The sequence below is a fragment of the Poecilia latipinna genome, unplaced genomic scaffold, assembly GCF_001443285.1.
Source record: "Poecilia latipinna isolate Pla-1442-1.1 unplaced genomic scaffold, P_latipinna-1.0 Scaffold2011, whole genome shotgun sequence".
NCBI lineage: Eukaryota > Metazoa > Chordata > Actinopteri > Cyprinodontiformes > Poeciliidae > Poecilia > Poecilia latipinna.
Window position 1 is genome coordinate 38,630 of NW_015114627.1, and position 21,476 is coordinate 60,105.

At 39.2% G+C, this 21,476-nt stretch overlaps 1 protein-coding gene across 1 annotated transcript in view; it reads left to right on the top strand.

Annotated features, from left to right (window-relative positions):
- The first annotated feature begins 270 nt into the window (after positions 1–270).
- avpr2aa (arginine vasopressin receptor 2a, duplicate a) overlaps positions 271–21,476 on the top strand; it is a 29,301-nt gene continuing 8,095 nt past the window's right edge. The window contains exons 1-6 of the mRNA XM_015016370.1: positions 271–361; positions 5,253–5,360; positions 7,590–7,645; positions 16,225–16,601; positions 19,292–19,537; positions 19,762–19,908. Coding sequence (XP_014871856.1) covers positions 16,227–16,601; positions 19,292–19,537; positions 19,762–19,908 — 768 coding nt within the window. The 5' untranslated portion in view covers positions 271–361; positions 5,253–5,360; positions 7,590–7,645; positions 16,225–16,226. The remainder of the gene's footprint in view (positions 362–5,252; positions 5,361–7,589; positions 7,646–16,224; positions 16,602–19,291; positions 19,538–19,761; positions 19,909–21,476) is intronic.

Below are 21,476 nucleotides of genomic sequence, written 5' to 3' on the forward strand. Positions count from 1 at the left end.
TGCTAATATGAACGTAAATAATGCAGGTGTTTTCTAAGGAACTGTGAGGAGAAGTATGAAAGATGTTAATCAGTGTGTGAATGTGTGAATAATGTGTGCAGCCCTCTGGGGATCTCTGGCCTCAATAAAAAGCTGTACAAGTACAGGCCGTTTACCATTTAATAAAGGAAATGAAACAACTCAGTGATGATCTGCTCTTATTTGATTCTTGCAGATGTTTGTCCTGGAGGAAATAGTGTGTAATATGTGTGAGCAGCAGAGTGAGATGGTGCATCTGTCAAATTCTGCTTCCTGGTGAGGATGAAAGGCAGGCACAGGGAGCATTGAGGAGATCTGGATGATCCAGGATGAGGAGGAGAAGGTGAGTATTTGGTGTGGAAGTCCATCCAAGGATCAGAGGCTAGAAGCAGGGGTAATGCTTCCATAACTGGAACCAATTAACCACAGAAAGAACTGAGAAGTCCCCGTTTCCTCTGCCACTCTTTTAAGTCTGCCTTGATTAGCTCAGATGAGCTCCAGCTAGAACTTGTTAACCTGCAGCAAGATGTATGTCTCACTTTATTAGCCCACGAAACGATAAGACTGCTTCTTCTGACTCTTCGTGTTGGTAAACCAGAGCCTAGATTATTTTGGAGCCATGGTGCAGAATGCATCTGGGTTTGACTTTTCAATCTCTCCTTCCAGTTTTTAAGCTTTGATTAATTTCCTCACTCGAAATAAGTGCACAATGAAATCACAAATTTGTCTGCAAGTGATATTTAAACATCTAAATCGGACAAAATCTAAACAGTCGCTCATAGCCAGAGTGAGTTAATTACAGCTAAAGAACTGTTCAAATTATGATCACAAAGCTGTTTTAAGAACATACACCTCTTTCTGTTGCCTCTCTAACATTTAAAACACAATCTATCATCTTTAGATTGTGTTCTGTTCTTTGTAAACTCTATCATAAAGTTAAACATGATAAAAATAAATAATGTTTGTCTTCTTGACACAGACCCACAGGCTTATGTAAACGGTCGTAAAAAGTATTTGGATATTTAGCCTGTTTCTAGATACTTATTAGACGTCTGCACTCTGACTTTGACAGTGATACTCATTAGTAAAAGCTTTTCATTTACTCAGTAAGAATGGATACACATGTCAGACAACACTTTTCAGATTTTTGTTTGTAAGAAGTCTTGCAGTGACTTTAAATGTAAAATGATGAAAATGTAATACTCAAATATTTTTTTATCTGATTTTCCATTTAGAAAAAACTTCAACATTAGGATTTTTATTCAAAAGATTCAACAGTTGTTTTTCTGACACGTTAAGAAATTTGCGAAGAAAGTAGACATTTTGACAGAAATTTGTCCTGTGAACGCCACATTTGACGGTTTCGTAAAAAAAAAAAAAAAAAAAAAACAAAGCCGAGGAAAACAGCATTTACAGATAAAACAGAACTAGTTGAGCTGTCCAGACTGAAGTGTTTCATTACACATTATTACCTTTAATAAAAGAAAATTAGAATACAGTTACCATTTTTCATTTTTTTTTTAACCATTTCTGTGGCTCAACATTAAAGCTGTACCCAGATGCTTGAAGCAGATGTGGAATGCATCCTTTCGAAGGCCAGTTACAGGTTTGCAAAAGTAATCTCATGAAAAGGAGCTTTGAGATGTTGGGTTTCCTGGTTATTATGAGCCCTAAAAAAAGACGAACCCCAATTTCTCCGTCCGTCTCGGGTATTTATTGGTCATCCGACGGTTAATGATTCCCTCAGATGTTCCCCAACATTTTTCTTTCCAATGGCCTGGTGGTGTTTTTCCGTACTGTGTGACAGCTTGACTCTTTTAAATGAACTTCCCACTATATATATATATATATATATATATATATTACCTTCAGCTCCAGCTGAAGGTAACCCCGTCTGCTGCCAACTTCTTTGGGCTGGAAAGTGAACATGATTGATTTATTTTCTCTTTTTATTGGAGTTCCCTTTGGCGTGTTCTAGTGTTTCCATCAAACTTTTCTTCACACTGTGCAGGGCCTCTGACTTCACTGACCGTACGGCTTATTATGCAGCCTTTCTTGGGTGTTTGTAAGAAATCTTTGTGCAAAAAAAAAACCCCAAAAAAGGTCCCAGAAAGGAGTTAGGGTAGAGGTGTTAGCAGGTGAGAACCCATCTCAAAGAGAAACAGCTGTCGTTTTCATTTCTGGCTCAAACCGCAGCTGAAAATAAGCTCCAACATGTGGGAGAATGACCAGCCAGAAATCTCAAAGGAAAAGACTGTCATGATCTGAGATATTTAAAGTCTCCACATTCCTTTTGAGCTTCGCTCCTGCCAAGCGACTTAACATGTTAAGCAAAAAGGTGCTCCAGTGGATGATGGACAGAGCAGAAAAAATGTTGTATTGGAACAAACCCACCCCTCCCCCCAAAAAAAACTACATATATCTGGAGATTTTTTGTTTTTTAATTTTTTGGTCATGACCTTAAGAATTTATTTATTTCATGATTTTTTTTTTTTTTTACTAGAATCTCTTCTTATCTCCCCCTCAGGCTCATCAGTTGTCAATTTTGGCAGTGAGCAAATTGGATTAATTTAGCTGCTTTACTGCTTTAAAACAAAATGTTCTCCAGGATCCAGGCAGCCAGGAAAATCATGTTAGAGTGAAACTTATTGTCCCACCTCTTCAGCTTAGGACAAAATGGTTCAGCTTGAGGAGGCGAGTCAAGCAATACCTGAGGGAAAGAAACACGTCTTCTGACTTTAGCTGGTATCAGATTGTTGAGGAGGGTGGCTCGGGTTTAAATATTACAAAGATAAATGTCTGTAGATACCCTCCGTCCCATAAAGTTTAGTGGAAAAAAACAGTTTAGCTGCATTACTTTTCTTAACTTAAAGGAATTAGACCAGATCTTGGATACCTACATTTATCTAGCATCCATGAACAGGAGCATCTAGTTTATATACTTTGGATCAACATTATTAGATTCTTTTTCTTCTTTTGCTCTTTCCTTTGGTTTGTTATTTTGTTTGTATTTCCTTTTAATTCATGTAAAGCACTTTGAATTGCCTTTTTGCTGAAAATGTGCTATATAAATAAAATTACCTTACCTCGGAGCACTTTGCAAATTTTTCATACCCCTTTACTTTTTTTCACGTTTTGACATAATTCACTTTTGCAAACTTCAAACTATTTCTCTGAGAGACCGACACAAATTCACAAAGTTGTGAAGTCAAAGGAAAACGACGCATGATTTTTTTTTTTTTTTTTTTAAAGTTTGCATGTAAAGATCTGACAAATGTTGCTCCCATTCACTCAACCGGCTTCAGACGCCACCCAATTTATAGCGTCCATTTTTGTGCTCTGCGGTATTAAAAGGCAGCAAAAATGTTGTGCGCTGACTAAAAAATATCGCCCTGAAACATCCCTCCAGTAAAAACCGGTGCTGGAGGCCTGAGGCTCTGGGGATGTTTTCCTTCATAAGATGGGGTTAAATACACGGTGATCCTGGAAGAAAGCTCAACACCAAATATCTAAAATTCTTGAGACTTAGGCAGTCATTCACCCTCCGGCTGGGCCAAGACATACAGCCTTGGCAAAGGTGGAAGCATTTAAATAAAAGTATATTTATGAGTTGGAATGGTCGAGCCAAAGGTGATGAAACGATAATCCAACTGAGATTCTGTGGCAAGAATTAAAAATCGATGCCCACAGAAATTTTTCCTCCAATCAGACTGAACCACATCTATTTCACAAAGAAAAATCACCACAAATTTGAGTCCTTTTAATGTGCAGCATAGAAACGTCCCCTAAAGATGTGAAGCTGTTCTGACTGGCCGTTCAAAATAAATATATCCTATACACTATTTTAGTTTTAGAAGAGTTTTGTCCACTTTTCAGTTACGTTCTGTTTTGGTATATGATAAAACTAAGTGATTGACCTATAGGACGGCTTCGGTTGCAGTTTTGTCTAGAGATTTCAAAGTGAAGGGAGCTGAAAATATGCGCGTGCAAATCTTCTCAGATTTTTATTTATGCAAAGAAATCGAAAACACTGCCACGTTTCCCTTCCATCTCACAACTATGCACTATTTCATATTTTGCCTATCAAAAACATTTCAGATTAAACAGTTTCTGGCTGTAAAGCAACACAATGACGGAAAGTTTTACTGCAATGCTTCTTTATAGCCACAATTTTCCTGTTGCCTCTTCTGTGTATTTGTGTTGGAGCAAACGTAGGTTTGTGAACCGCCAACCCCTCCCTTGTGCACACCTGTGAATGTTTTCATGCATGCCAGCAGTATTTCCTTACAATCACAAGTACCGTACACACCCAAGAGAGAGAGAAACAGGGGCAGAGAGAGAGAGAGAGAGAGAGAGAGAGAGAGAAGGAGCTGTAATGCTGAAATTTAAATACATAATCATTTTATTTATTTTGTGTAAACCCAAGTGAATACATCAAGGGTGTGACCCAGCTGACTCAGCCGCCCCTCATTCCTCACCAGGTGCTCCGGTTCTTGTCCTCCATCAACAAAGGAGTAAAAAACAACAACAACTAAAAAAAAAGCATTCCACAAAAGGTGTGAGCCTGAATTTAAAACAAACACAGCCAATGAGTTATACAAGAGACAAATTATTAGATTGGAAAGGGGATGGGAGGGTTGCTGAGTAACCTTCACCTTGGTCTGTCCTCCTCACAATAATAAACATGGCTTTCTTCTTCACGTCGCAGCCCCGGACACATACAGCACACGCACACATGTATGAACAGAGTTGTCCCTGTCTGTTTTTGTCTCACACACACACACACACGCAAACGCGCATACACACACATGCCCACACACACACACGCACACACACACACACTCTCTCTCTCTCTTCATAGGTATGTGTAACATCCTCCCTCCGCTGCTGACAGCAGGCTCCACCCTCAGTCACAGAGGACAGGCTGGTTGACCTGGGAGGAGGAGAAAGCTAAGAACAGGAGGTGGGAAGTCGGGGTTGTGGGGTTGGGGGGGAGGGTGGGGGACACGGAGCTGAAATTCAGTTGTGCTGGTGGTATTGGAGGCACGGCACAATGGGCAAAAGCAAATCGAGGGAGTGAAAAGAACTGAGACGCACATGGCTTTTAAATGGACCTCACCAATAAACAGTTGTGACTTACAGCCAGAAAGGACAACATAAGGGGACCTGCACAGACTCTGTCTTTGAAGCACTGGCCAGGAAAAAAGTTGCCATGTTTTTTTTTCCTTCTTCAGTTCTGACAGATTCATTGAGGAGTCAGCTGATGGGACGGTGAGCAGTGTTTGAAAACGCTGAAGAACTAAAGGTTTTAATCTGGATCTGAGAACAAAAGCAGGACAGCAGTAAGTAGAAATCTTTCCTTAGTCAGAGGTGATTTTTTTTTTATTTTTATGGCTGACACTGATTTGTATTGTGTCATGTTGGTGTTTTTATACTATCACCTAGGCAGAAACGATGCTATTTATAGATATTTAATAATTTTTATCTTCTGTAAATGTTGTTCATTTCATGTTCCGGCCAAAATAATAAAATGAATCCATATTTGTTTCTTGGTGGACCTGAGTCAGCACAGTGTATGTTTATGTTTTCACGGGGAAAATATAGTGTTGTAACTGTAAATATTGTTGTGTTGTGCACATTTTGACTATTAATTAGATGATATGCTACATGTACGTTAAAACAAAGTCATACACTCATCATCGGCATTAAATAAGCTCAACATTGTCTTATTTAAAATAGAACAGAAACAGAAACATGGATTTATCTGAAACCAAAGGAAATAGAAATTTGTCTTCGACAGGACTATATAAACACAAATATAAAACATTCAAAAAAGACAAATACACAAGATGAAAATCAATGACAGGTTATAAAAATCCTTTTGCTGTTGAGGGATTTCTTAATATGATGTTTGTACATAAATTAGAAATGACACACATAAAAAAAAATGAAATGGGTCATTGAAATTATGAATGTTATGCCAGAGCAGTCAGGAAAAAAAATGTGGTTAAAATTTTTATACATAATTACAAATAATATCAAACATATTATTAAGTATTTATATATAACTACATGTATATAATTGTTGTAGTGTTTGTCAAGTGAAGCATAACTAGAATTTACAAACAATCCTCGCCGTGTGACATTAAATCTGTCAAAATGTTTCTTGTTTTGAGTCAATCAAGGTGACCAAAGCTATTTTATTTTCCTAAATGCCAGAATAATCAGGTTTTTTTTTTTTCATAGTTTGCTCCTTAGTATTTGGTGGAATGACCTTTCAAACTGTGCGACTTGGGTCAAGTGTTCTCCTTCTAGAAACCTTCCTCATCCATTTGCCCTAATTGTGACTCATTGTGACAGAACAAACATGGCTGAGTCAGAACCGTTGGCCATTTGGCTCACAAACACACCTTTAACGCCCCACCCGAAAAATGTTGCTCCGGACACTCACAACACGCTGACACTGTTGTCCTCAAGCCACTTCAGGTCTACTCTTACATTGTGATTTGGGTCGTTTTATATTGTGCTCAAACCGTTTGAAATGTTGATTTAATATTTTCATGTGTTGTTCTTTCCTTGTAATGTCATGTATTTTTGTCCCTCCTGCAAACACTGAACAATGCCCACATCATGATGCTGCCACCCCACAGCTAGGATGGTGTTCTTAAGTTTCCCCTCGTTTTTAGCTTAAACTAAAATTAAATGCGTTTGTCTGCTTTGCCTTTTTACTGTCTTCTTCCTCCCTGAGTGTTTTTTTTTCCATTGCAGCTTTAGTTTCACTTACAATAATGACGCGCCATAACAAACTTCCACCAGTGTCTTCGAGTCGTCTTTTGTTTTTGTTCGAGAGTTGATACTCGCATTTCACACCAAGGCACATTCGTCACTGGGACACAGCAGCCGTCTCCTAGCTGAACTGTTTGATAGCTGGACACTCTCACGGTGTTTACAGTTTTGTGTAATTACTTGAGCAGACGAATGTGGCACCTGCAGGCATCTGGAAATTGTCCCCAAGGAAGAACCAGACGTGTGGAGGTCCTCCGTTTTCTCCCTGTTAACGCTGGCTGATTTCTATTGACTTTTCCATGATGTCACATATGGAAACGTTGCGTGTTTGACGTGTTGCCTTAAATATATATCGACAAAAACACTTTCATTCATTTTCATATCAAAAATATACTCTTAGAGTCAATATTTCCATCTGATGCTGGAATATCTCAGTAAGAAAGTGAAAAAAAACAAACTTTTTTCAAGCTTCTATCACAACAACATGAAATGACATTTTTTATTTATTTTGACATCAATGCTGGATTTAAACAAATACAACACAACACTGTCAAACAGTATTTCATGTCTTGCTGACTGTCCTCCATCTGAAGTATTTTGCCCCAGTTCTTCCCAGAGAACTTGTTTGTCTAAGTTTTTCCATGGATTAGCGAGAAGGTCTGGGGGGATAGGGATGAGAGAGAGAGGAGGGGACTGTCAGGTTGTTAATGTGAGCCGCTGTAGCATGTAATATTAATGGACTGTAATGATGACGCCTCTTAACACTTTGCCTTATACCCAAACAGAGGGAGAGAGAAACCAAGGACACACATGAGGCAACCTACAATGCACTGACAGCGAGGTACGTGACTGAGGCATGATGCTCACCTTGCGCTTGCCTGCCTGTGCAGCCTATGTGTGCGGTTTATCTGAAGCTTTTTTTTTTTTTTTTTTTTCAAAAAATATTAATGTCCTGCCCATATTGTTAAATGAGAAAATTATGGCTCTGAATATGGCCAGAGAAGATTTATCCCAAGCAGGAGATTGTTGGGCGTTTGGTTTCTCAAAGATTAATGATTTCGTGCCTGACTTCAGAGGGAGATTCACCAAAACAGAGGGGATCATTTATACAGCAATATTTTCTTTGCCAGCAAAAGTGATAATCGCAGAGTTTTCACAGTGAAACATGTCTTTATGTCAGAATGGTGTCTAAATTAAGCTCTGAAGTAAATCTGTCTGGCTTATCAGTGGAATCAAGAAACCGCAGCAAGTGAAAACAGGAAGCTGACTTTTCCCCGAAAAAAGCAATTTTTTTTTTTTTTTTTCTAACGATGTGCACAAAATCAGCCGCTTGATTGTGGCCCCCGCCAGGAATAATCACAATCAACACTGTTATTGTCACAGTCTGTTCGCCCCGGTTTCTAAAAGGGAATCATTCCATCATGTGGTGCAGGTCTGACCATATCAGCTGCCAACCTCCAGGCTTATTTTAGTTGAAGTGGTAACACTGCAGCTTTCTTCTCAGTCTGCAGGGGCGATGCTCTGAATTTTACATAGCCTGCGTGACATCCGGTTTTGTGTAAGGCGCAGGTTTGATGTTGGTGCACTAGTTAATGATACATAACAAGGAAAACAGCCCATGGTCTCATGAGCAGACATTATCAGTAATGATAAGAGGACTTGGACCCTCTTCTGCATCAGACCTCCCCATTGGCTGAAGGAGGGAAACGCACTCCCTGCCTTTTTTTTGTGTGTGTGAATGCAAGACGCAGCTAACCTCATTTGAGAGGAGGTCAGTCAGTGACCCTAATAAATAAGCCCAACGAGGTTTGGCTTCACATCATTAAAATTTCAAGAGCACAGATCTCCATTTTTCTAACTTTTCTCAATAATACTGGGGCTTGAAGCCCATCATAGTTGTATTTATTTTATATTAGAAGAAGAGAAATGTGTAAAAATGCATGAATGAAAGAAAAAAAAAAGCACGAGACAGCGTCAGGAACAGCTGAAAGTTTCCAAAGGGTGATGATGTTAGATTATCGAGTGTCAGTGGATAACTCAGTGCCTTCCTTTTCTCATCTGAGAAACCTCATGCGTCCCATAAATGAGTTTAATCGATTATCAGCTTAAATGGTTTGCTTATAGTGCTGGAGTCTCAGCGTTGTTAGATTACTTTACTTATTTTTTTTTTTTTTGGTACACTGAAAAATGTCAGATCATCAAAGTAATGTTGATAACAGAATGGAAATCAGAATAAATGCCAAAAGCAGTTTTAAAATAGTGCTTTCAATAACTACAGGAAAAGTGTTGTCAAAACCAACCTGCTGCCGATTTTAAAAAGTTAATGTCGCCTTAATATTAATTGCTGAGTTTTGCCACGCTTTGCAGCAATTCCTGCCAGTCAGCATTTGCGATAACTGATTAGCAGAAATTTTGTCTGTTGCTTGCAAAATTGTTTCTGCACAGCCACATTGGAGGTTTTTCTAGGCTGCTTTTATTTTGTTTGTTTAGTTCGAGGCAAACTTACAGATGCGTTTTGGGTAATTGTCTGCTTTTGTCTGACATGCTGCGTAAGTTTTCCACCCAATGTAAGTGTCCCACTATTTTGTAAGAACTTTTGTAAGAAATCCGTGCCGCCTCCTGGATGTGCTGGTGATATCCTCTTAGACTGATTTTGATAAACTGGACACTTCCGGGAAGCTTCCCTGATGTTTTCTCAGTGTGTGGATGATAATGGCTCTGTGGTTCACTGCAACCTAAATGCCTTAGAAATGTCTCTCTAACTCTTTCCAGGCTGATAGATGCCAATGTCTTTGTTTCTCATCTTTTCCTAAATTTCTTTAGATTGACTCAGAATGCATCATTTACTTTTAGCCTCCTCCACATATTTAGTGCTGTCCCGTGACAGTGAGCAAAATTAAACCAAAATAAAGACACCAAACACAAAGTGGGCAACCACTTTACCACATATCCCCAGATAGGTTTGAATGTCCATATGCTCCAGGTCAGTGTTTCTCAACCCTGGTCCTCACAGCCCCCCTGTCCTGCATGTTTTAGGCATTTCCCTTCTGCCACACACCTGAATTGCATCTCTGGGTGATTAACAGGCTTCTGCAGCACTTGATGGTCATGCAGTCATTTGAATCAGCTGTTCTGGAATAGAGGCACATCTAAAACATGCAGAGCAGGGGGGCTGTGAGGACCAGGGTTGAGAAAAACTGATCTAGGTCATAAATATCCTCAAATGGCTGAAGGTGTTGATTAGATGCATTGATAAAACTGCATGTTAACAAACAAAATATTAACAATCGGCTATCTCCACTGATCATTAATATTGATATTAAATGTTCAGCTAAATATTGAAGCTTTGCTCACACTTCTGTATTTTGACACTTTACAAATAAAAGCAGATTTGATTTTATTGATTAAAAATATTTAAGCACATAAATGTTACATTGAACCTTCTATTCATGTGGCCCTCTAGATTTTCAAGGGGCCACATAAATGATATTTGACCTCCGATAATATTCAACAATATTTGACCTTTTGGATGGTTTTGGACTCAAAGTTTTTAGTCAACCCATGCTAACAGAGAGGCAGTCGGTAATACAAAGCCTTGAATTTACCCTCCACAAATTGAAATGCATAAGCGCATTTATAGCATCAAGATGTCATTGAGAATCATTCGGAAGGTGAATTTACACTGGATGTGAGCGCGATAGCGAGGTTCTGATGAAATATGGGGTTTCAAAGATGAAATTGTGGTCACAGCCACTTTATCATGCAGATGAAATGTCAGCCGTCCAAACCGGCGGCACCACATGACTCATCCAAGCCTTTACACTGTAAGAACCTATTGATCTGTATGTGAAGTGCCATGCTGTATGAAGGACAGCTGCATATGATACTCCCAGTAACAAGCTTATATCAAATGTTTAGTGCCTGTCAGCTCGGATTTATTTTAAGCGTGCCTTTTCCTGCTGCCACACCCCATAAATTAGGAGTTATTTGTTGCTAAATAACAATTAGACGTACTGGAGGCACTTTGACAGATGGCGAAGCGAAGAAGTGATGAAAACGAGAGGCGAGAACAAAAACAGACGAAGAGAAGATTAGAGGAGGGAATCTGCAGCATGTTGTTGTGGTTCACGCAGGGCTGCTAATGAGGACTGAGAGGTTCCCATCGATCAGATCGGCTTGGACCTTGTCAACGGAAACTAATCAAGGGACTGACAAGTGCAATCAAGACGAGCAAGGCTGCAGGGGAAGGTGATTGATTTCTAATTATGTTTGGATTACAACACCTAATGTGTGAAAACTTGTTTCTCGCCACTTGACACAAAAAACATCTTGGTTTCCTTAAAAATACTTATTTGGTTAAAGATGGTTAATATAAATATTCTATAGACATCACTGTAGTCTCAGTTTTATAATACAAACTTGGCTTTAATGATTTTTTTTGTTGTTGTTGTTGAATTCTTCAATACTTTTATCATCTTGCCGCACAGACAGACAACCTTTCAAGACAATTAAAAGTCTCTTTATAATACTAAAAACATTCTCCTAACCTTTTAACTGTATTCAATTACAAGAAAACAGATTCGGCATGTACAAGCGATCGTTTTGTTTTCTGACATAATGGAATATTTATGCAAGTCTTTTCTGATCAGACAGGGAGAGGGTTTCATCATGTCGTTTTCCTCGAGCTTTGTAAGAGTTTGACAAGTTTATTATTGCCATTCTGGGAGAACAATATGTTTTGAATATTCTTGATTTCAGCTTTTCAGCCTTTTTAGGGGGGCTCTTTTGTACTCTTTTTTTTTTTGTTTTTTTTTTTTTTTTTTTTTGTTCAGTTTGTAACAGACTTGGATACATGAATAGCCAGGTTAACGCCTCATCATTTTTTCTGACAAAATGTGCTTTTGTTTAACTTTTATTTGTTATACTTTTAATAGAAGTGCCAACGTTGCATTAAATTGTCATTATTTACAAAATCATGCAAAGTTGGCATTTTTAATGGACTTTTAATGCAACTGTAAAAGCAACTTTGCATTAAAAGTGTCATTATTTACCGACTAACACTTCATGACAACTGTCAGACATTCATAAGGACTTGTTCATATTCATGACAGATGTTATGTCATGTTTATGACAGTGTTATGTCTGTCTTATGCACACCCCTTCAAATAAAGTGTTACCGGATATTTTTTTAATGCCATTCTCAGTTACTGATGCAGCACAGATCATCTTAAAACTGACATTATACAAATCCCTCCAAATCCATCCAAGGCACGACGTAACCCTGAAAAATATGAAAAAATTGTGTACATATTATATATATATATATATATATACACTTATTTAGTATGAGAAAAATTATTTATTTTTTATTTTTTTGCAAAACTTTTGGTAGCACATTTGTTGACACCTCTTACAATTTGAATGATTAAATGTAACTGAAGAATTTTGTAATTTCACAACAGAGAAACTCAGCATAACGGTTAATGACATTTAGAAGAAGAGGAAGAAAAAGAAGAAGAAATGTTAATCCATTTCTATTTATTTTCCATCCTGGAACAAGGACTGTTTCACAGACCTAAGTGTTGTCTTGTTTGTCTCAAAACTACATGGTTGCATTTCCTTAATTCTTACTATTAAATAAACATAACCTTGTTTTACATTTTGAGAAATTGTGGTTTTTTATCTTCTCAGCGTTATGTTGGTTTTTCCTTCAGTACAGAAACGTTATTTGGCAGGAGGAAGTGGGACACTTTGGATTGTGACGACTGATGATCCCTGGTTTAGGATTTTTCCATCCATGATCTTCTATTTGCCTGAAGTACAACTATGAACTGGCACAGACGGCCACTTCTCTCAGCCCCTCTTCAAAATAGTAAAGACAAACAAGGCACAAAGACAACTGCTATTTTTCTCAGGGCTTTTGTAAAGACAAGGATCATCTCAGAGCACTCTTTATGTGTCTCTGCAATTAAACACTTTGTCAACCATGTTCACCTAAAAAATGTTCTTTAGGACATCTGGTCCTGAACTTTTATTGCCCTTTTAACTTGGCATTGCTTGCACATGATGTCATTTAAGAGAATCACCGAAACATGTGGTAGAAAAGACTGAAAAGGCGCGAGGGGCTGACTTGTAATGTTTTTATACACTTTTAACAATCTGTTTCTGTCTGCCTGAGGCTTTGTATGTTTGGGCCTCATGCTAGAAGGCAGCACAAGACAGAGCGGTAAATGGATGGTTGCACATCAGCTTGTCCGTGGGGAGGAAGGCGGAGGGAGGGCTTTTGGGCGTGTGTGGGGTTTCCAACTCTGTCATTAATCAGACTGAAAGCTTTAGAGGAAAGAGGGGAAGCAATGTAGTGGAGCAACTCCTAAAAGCGGTGTTTACAGTCCATCCAGCGTGGGGAGATGGGATAATTTGAGCTTTACATTAAGCCAGTTGGACATACGGGGATTGATGCAATGTGCTTGGAATACATTAAACCGTATCCGGCACGGTTCTGGAGACGTGATGTTCTCTCACCATGCAGCGGCGAGCTTTCCTCTTTGAATACGGGAAATATGAGCGGCAGAAGTTTTCGGCTCTCCTGTTCGTGTAGCCCACTGAGCCAGTAGACGGGAGCCTGTCTGTGAAGCGCAAGCAAAGCAAATGAAGCTGAAGCGTTTAGCTAAAAAACACAATGTCCTTTGAGAGCTTAGAGCAGCAGGAGCTTAAAATGAAGAGAGACGTTTGCAGACGTACACCTCTGCATGAAATTAATTGATTGTTCTGCTTAAACTTAATATAAGTTTATTTGATTTTCCTCCAATACTCGTAATTATTTTTCCATGACCTCCGTGTACTTCATTTGCACATGTAGCGGGAAAAAATATGGGATTTCACATGAGAAACTGATGACACAGGGAACGTTTTTTTAATAAGATTATTTATTGGTTTGGAAGTAGCACAGCAGCTCTTATTAATGAGCTCGTAAATTATGCTGTAATTACAGAGAAGGACATGAGTTGTACCAACGCAAGGTCAGAAGATCCCTTGGTGGAGTGGAAGACCTTGCTGTGTGCAGAGGAATATAATTAAAATGTAATAGGAAGGCATTCTGAAGCTCTGAATTCAAACAATATTTCTGGTTGGACTTAATATTTTATTGGAATAATAATTAAAAATAATAAAAAAAAACACATGTAGGAAATCTTATAAACCAAAACCACATCTCCAACCTCCTGTTGGACACAGAGGACCTGCTGGACCCGCTTGAAAAATTCCTCAGGCAGAGCCATTACATCAGGCCGGGGGTATTATAAGCTCTGTTATCTCACAAGGCCGTCACTGAAGGGGTTATTATTTGCAAATTGGTCATTAGGCCTCAGTGTAGCGGTGACAATAACCTCATAATGGAGTATTAGTCACATCTGATCGCTCAATATCATCGCCGGTCGGTTCAGGGCTATTTATAGGGGTGGCATCCATTCATTGTGACACTTGTACTGAAAGACACAGAAGTTATTAAACCGTGAGGAAGCCAATCAGATGGCACTTGGTGATAATTCATAGGACATGGATCCTGAGAGGTAACGCCACCTTAATTGTTATTGTAAATATTTTACTGGTACAGCTGCACCAGGGGTATATCGTAGGTGCCCGAGTAAAATTACAATGAAAGGCTTCACCAACAAAAGGCTCAAAGATTCATTTTGAAGATTACAGAAACAGTTTGGAAGGACAAAAAAAAATAAAGGAAAAACTAAACAGTTATTCCCAATCCCCCTCACTAATATGTATTGAGCCATTAAGAGATCAGACTACTGATGAAAAGCAAATCTATCTGCAGTTCAGCTATATTACAAGGCCAGGGCACTAGAGCATATATTTACATTTAAAAGGCTGCAATGTGCAATGTCTGATTTAAAAAGTCTTTTTTTATATACAGATTTTTTTCTTTTTCTTTTTGTCACAAATGTTTCCAATGAAAGAGGACAAAAAAAATAAACTTTTGATGTTAAAGAACAGTAAAAAGTTGAGCATAAGAAGAGCGTTTAGTTCTTCACATCATATCAAGTGACGATCCCCTTCAGAAAAGAGCCAAAGCTAAACACTTTTATGGAGCTAAAAATACTGAGAAACAGTGTAAAGTAGTAAATAACAACAAATGATGTAAATTGGAGAGTAGTAGAAGAAGAAAGCAGCAGAGTGAGGAACGGTGGTCAGTTTGTCGTCCAGCAGCCAAAGTCTGAAGCAGCATACGATATCTCTGGATAACGTCAACCAAGTTTTATCAAAAAGAAAAGTTTTAAGCTTCTCCTTAAAAGTAGAAAGAGTGTCTTCCTCATGGACTAAGAGAAGGAGCTGGTTGTCTTTGTCTGATGTCGTTTCTTTTAATAATTTGAAACATTTGTGACAAAATCTTCAGACCGTATGTCCTACAACAAATGTATTTTTGGACTTTATGTCTTGTCTTTCCAGTCCCTTTGTTTGTCCTTACATCCTTCAGCCTGCATCCAGTTTATTTGACCAAGTTTGAACCCTTCACCCCGAGCTACCCATGACTCTGTTTCTCAAATTATCATCTCACCCCTCTCAACTTTCCATTCTCATTTGGCATTTATTTTGAAGCAAAGAAAAATAAACCAAAAAGTTTATTGCGAAAAAAAGCCGGGGCGACATGGTGGAAGGGGGGGGGGGAGAATGAAACAATGTATATGAGAGAGAGAGAGAGAGAGAGAGAGAGAGAGAGAGAGAGAGAGAAAATTCTGCAGAGAAGGGAACAAAAACAAGGGAAAACAGGAATGCTGGGGGCTGGGGTAACCATGGGATGAGAGCGATTGAGAGCAGAGGTGAATGGATGTAGGCTGGTGGGATAACGGGAAAAACTGTCAATTCAACCTTGAGAAAGTTTGAAAAAGAAAATAAGCTGAAGTGGACTTGCGTCAGAAAAAAATTGGAAGTTTCGAAAGATGGACAAGCGGAGACGTTTTCGGGTTATTAAAAAAACCAGAGAAAGCACCAAAATGGAACATGATCGGCGCAACGTCTACCTTTCAGTCAAAACTTCATAAAACTAGTTAGGAAAATCTATTTGTGGCGCATAATGTGAAATTTTTCCTGATGTTCCAAAAACAAACAGCCTGTGGTCAGTATGCGAATCCTCGTCTTTTAAAAGGTCCAAGAGTTTGGATAAATATGAAAAACTGAAGAAAAAAAAAAGCACCCAACAGAACCCAGCAAATAAAAACATAGTTTCCATTTGGATAATTTAATAATGACTAATTTAATTATCTAACATGATACTTGTGTTGTGACAAGACTGCGTGTACACAGGCTTCTTTCTGAGTGCGTGTCCAAGTTTAACTTCTGCTTGTTGTCTTCAGCCGGAAATTGTTTTTCTAAACAATAAACACATTAACACTTTGCTTGTTTTCTCAGGAATGGAAAGGATCAGCGTGGAAACAGACTGGGATGGGTTAGGTCTCTCCTCTCCGGGCGCCACGGGAAGAAACAACGTCTCCTCGTTTGTCACTGAGCTGAACTCGTTCAACATTTCTCGCGGCGGAGGGTCCCTCTTTGGGCTCTTAATAGAGAACGGCTCCAACACCACGGCTCACACCGTTCCTCAGCCCAGGGTGAGGGACCCAGGCCTGGCCAGGGCCGAGATCGCCATCCTGGGGGTGGTGCTGGCTCTCACCACGCTGGGCAACAGCTTCGTGTTGTGGGTGCTTTTGAGAAGGAGGAAGCACAATGCACCGATGCACCTGTTCATGGTCAACCTGTGTGTGGCTGACCTGGTGGTGGCGCTCTTTCAGGTCAGTTCGTCTAGTTTAACTCAAGCACTGACAGCAGATCAAAAGGTGACAAGTTATCCTTTATGAAATTGTCGAAGTAAATAAGCAATTATTTAGGTAAGCAAAGAAGTAGACGAGTAAGTAATTAGGAAGGAAAACATATGTAAGAATGTGACTTTAGGTAGGTTAATGGGTAATTAAAAAATAAGAAATCGTGTAAGTAATCAATGTATTAAGTAGTTAAATATATAAGTCACTAAGTAAGTAATTAATTAGATAATTTATCAGGTAAATAAGAAACAAAGCAAGTAGTTAAGGTAGAAAACAATTAGACTTGTAAGCAAATAGATAATAAGGTAAGTAGTAGGAAGGTGAGTATTTAGGCATATAAGTAAGTGAGTAAGTAATCAGTAATTCAGTACTAAGAAAAGTAACTGACTAAGAAAGTAAATAATTTGGCTAGTTTGTAATACCACTAATAAATAGTTAATTTTAGCAATGTTAAGAAAGAAAAAAGAAAGAGAGCGAAAGAAAGAAATAGCAAAGTCACTGAGTCTATAAAAAAAAACATATAATTTGGTGGGTAGCTAAGTAAAAACATAAGCAAGAAACTAAGTAAATATTTGGACAAATAAGTAAGAAAATATGTGATTAAAGAAATAGGTAAATAATTACAAAATCAGTAGTTGAGAAAATATGTACAATAGAAAGTAATTAGGTTAGTATACAAGTAAGCAAGTGATTGAGTGCACAATCAGGTGAGTAAATAAGCGAGGAAGAATGTAAGTAGTTAGGTCAGAAAGTAAAGTTAATGAAAATATAAACTAAATAAATTGTATAGGTAATTAACTTGGAGTATAAGTAAGTGAGTAACAAACAAATAAAAATAAATGAAAACATAAATAACTGTTCATTATTTTCTTAAATATATAGAGCAATGTTTAAATCTTAAGTTTAACGCATAATGTGCAAATTTGTCCTCAACGTCCTCAATGTTGCAACAGAATCAAAGGTCAAAGGTCGGAGCACACTGTCTGGCTTCCAGGTTTATCTTGGTCAGTTCACCTGGCTGGTTTGCAAAATTACAACTGGTTTGTTTTGAGTTCCTGAGAAGAATTATACTTAAAAGAAAGAAGAATATTTTCCTTTCCCAACCTCATCCAGATCTTATTTGCTCTGCATGTGTTTGCATAAAATACTGGATCACCTCTGAACTCTCTATCACCATCCACCAACTTGTTTTGCCAATCTAGCATCTCAGATCCGGACAAGATATTTCCAGAGGGCTTTAAAACTAAGTAAAAGAGACGTACTGGTTGCGCTTATGCGCTGACGTTTCCGTCATTATGGAAAACACATTTTGGAGGCCGCTCCCTCAGAGAAGAAGATCTCGCAGGGAACCAGAAGCAATCGGAGTAAACATGCCAGCTCTTTTGCGTGCCAACGTGAGGCTTCACTGGTTCCAGGTCTGTTTTGATAACAGGTCTTGTTTTGCATAAACCAAACGGAACCAATTTGTGCCATCATGACAATTTGTAATGTTAATGACGCGTTCAGACGACTTTCTGCCACTGCACTTTTTTCAAATGCTGTTACATCATTGCAGCTTTGAACTCTTGCTGATAAGAACCGTAATGTGATGTCTCAGTAAGATTTTCATGTGCTTGTCATGATAATGCAATACAATCGTCTATTTAATACAATAAAATGTATTAATAGCAGGCAGGGCGTATTTCTAGATTGTTTCTTGTCCTATCAGACCCATAAACTTCGATGTATTCTACTGAGATCTCATCTGATATACAAAGTAGTACCGTGTGATGTATTTTTTTTAAATTTTCCGTTTAGATTTATTAGTTTTTCTTTCTACAAAAAACAGCTTAAAAGCATTACATGCATCTATTCAGCCCTCGTGACACAATGCACTCAATAAAATCCAGCGCAACCAACAGCCTCCAGATGTCACCTAATCGGAATATAGAGAAGGAGAGAAGATTGAACACTGCACACACCCTTCACACACACTCCTAGGTTGAAATGTGGAGATGCTTTTCTTCAGTTCAGTTGGGGGACCTGATGGGGCTAAAAACACGGCAACCTTGGGAAAAGAAGCTTGGGAAAATTATATACCACTTTACATTTGCCTGACACAAACATATTTCTGGATGTAAAAAAAAAAAAAAAGTAGAACTCAAAATAAAAACAATAGGCACTGTAGGTTGTGCCTGTTAAGATTGTTAATCTGTATTAGATGGAAATATTAACAGAGACTCAAATGAAAAATCTGACAGTTAATGAACAACTAAAATGGCACTGTTTTGCTGATTTTAAATTTTTGTGTGTGTGTGTGTGTAGCTCAGCGTTTTTATTTTTTTAAAGTAGTGAACTTTAGTTTCATACATGAGTTTAGGGTCAATTGCTGGAACAGTTTTCGGGTGCATATAAATAGACTCTTGATGTTAAGGTGATCATGGAGGTGCGTAATCCACTGTAACATTGTGATTTACTGATGTGCGTCTGGATAAGAATAGGAGCCTGTGGTGCAGAAGGATAAGCCTTGCAGCAGAGATAACACCCAGTATCACCTGTGATGACCTTCGGTGTTTCACCTCTACATTTCTGCACCACAACAACAAAAAAACAACAACAACAACAACAATGCTTTAAAACGAGCTGCAACTAATAGCGGTTTTCTAAATGTTTGTGTCCAGGTTCTGCCCCAGCTGATATGGGACATAACAGAGAAGTTCCAGGGGCCCGACTTGCTCTGCCGGTCCGTCAAGTATTTGCAGATTGTGGGGATGTTTGCTTCTTCCTACATGATAGTTGCCATGACAGTCGACCGACACCATGCCATCTGCTGCCCGCTGCAGGCCTACCGCGTTGGGGCTATGTCCCGCTGGAACACCCCTGTGATAGTGGCGTGGGCCCTGGCTCTGGTCCTCAGCATACCGCAGGTAGGGAGGGGCGAACAAAATACACACACACGCACCCACACAAACATGTTGAAATAGAGAAATAAGCCCTAATCAGGCCTCCACACCCTGGCTTCAACAGACCAGCTCAAGTTGTTGGTGGTTTATTTTTAACTATATGAGGTCACTACAGTTCAGGTGACTGGAAACTACTTTGTGTCAGGTCTGACGGAGTGGTGACCACAGGTTCTTGTTACATCTCTCAGGTGTTCATCTTCTCCCGCTCGGAAGTGGCTCCGGGTGAGTTCGAGTGCTGGGGTCACTTCACCGAGCCGTGGGGGCTGAAGGCCTACGTCACCTGGATGACCGTGGCTGTGTTCCTGCTGCCCGCCCTCATCATTACCATCTGTCAGGTAATATTGGTTGCGCCGGCCACTTCCCCGCAGCGTGCACAGACTATTGATAACAGGATTACATGCTCAAGGCAACCTCATCAGATAATGATGCATGTGGCATGAATGAAATGTGAGGTGCACTTGGCAGCCATTGTCCAATCACACACGGGACGCTGCAGTTGGTGTTATGTGGCGGACAGGCATTCTGGACTGCCTCCCAGCGGTCCTGCTCTATTTGGGGAAAGATATTTCAAGAGTCTGGCTGTTTCTCCCTAATTAAAACAGCGCTTGGAGGTCCACTGTTGAGGCGGCTGCTCTGAGAGCAACCTGCCAGGAGGTCACCAAATTGATGGCCCATTTCTCAATCTGGCCTTTCATATCAAGAAGAATGTTTTTTTATATACAAAGGCTTTCAAATGTGGATATGCATGTGCCGAAACACTAGGTGTTTGTGTTTGTCATTTGAAAAAGTGAGGTCGCATTTCTATCGTTTCCACATAAAATAGATTATTCTTTACAATGTAGCTGAGAGACAAATTAAGATCTGAGACAGAAAGATATTAAAAAGGTGCAAACCACCCTAGACTAACACTTTGCTAAAACACATTTTGACTCAATGTTCAGTCTTCTTTAGCATGAGTCTGTCAACATCTTACATTTTGACATGACGATATTTGCCCACTCTGCCATGTACCATCCTCCAGGTCTGTCAGAATGTAAGGAAATCTCTTACCCACTGCCTTTTTTTTTAGGTAATTGTGCTGATTGTCTCTTAAGTTTAGTTTTTGACCCTAAATTAACCTTTCCGATAATTAAATTTTCATCAACAAAAGTAATTCTTTTAGAACTAAACTGAAATTGCTCTTCGTCCTTAGCTTCCAGCAGACAGCAGGAGGTTTGAAGCAGAGCTGACAGGTATTTGGAACTGTTGAGACCTTTACACAACTTAATAAAATTCTTAGTTCCATCTGATCAAAGGCTGCATTCACACTGCGGCCTGAAGAGACCCAATTCTGATTTTTTTTATTTTTTAATTTGACCTAATGCGACATGTACCTGATCTTTTCAAGACAGTCTGAACAACACAGCTCGGATTTTTTTTTAAATGCGACCCAGGCCACTTGACAGCCAATACATATCCGATTCTAATGTGACCTGAAGTCCAGGCCACGTGCATCCTACCACGTGCATCCTACCTGAACGTAGGATGCACGTTCAGGTGCATCCTACAAACGTCACTATTCTGCGTCCTGATGAGCACAAGCGGGAAGAATAATAACAACCACGGCGGACTATAATGAGGATTAAGTTGTTAATATGCTGGCTCCGGTCGGACAACAACTTCAAAATCGTAAGCTATGCTCCACCGTTAGCATCCATGTTTGCTTCCGTAAACTCTGAGCACTTCTTTCTTTTTCATGGCGGTTGGCAAAACACTGAGCACGCGCTCATGTTATTGCGCCCTCTACTGCGCATGCGGGACACTTTCAGGTTGTTGGCAGTTCACACTGGAGAACATACAAGTACAGGTTGCATATGTTTGGAAGTGTGAACGCCCCCCCCCCCCCAAAAAAAACAAAAAAAAA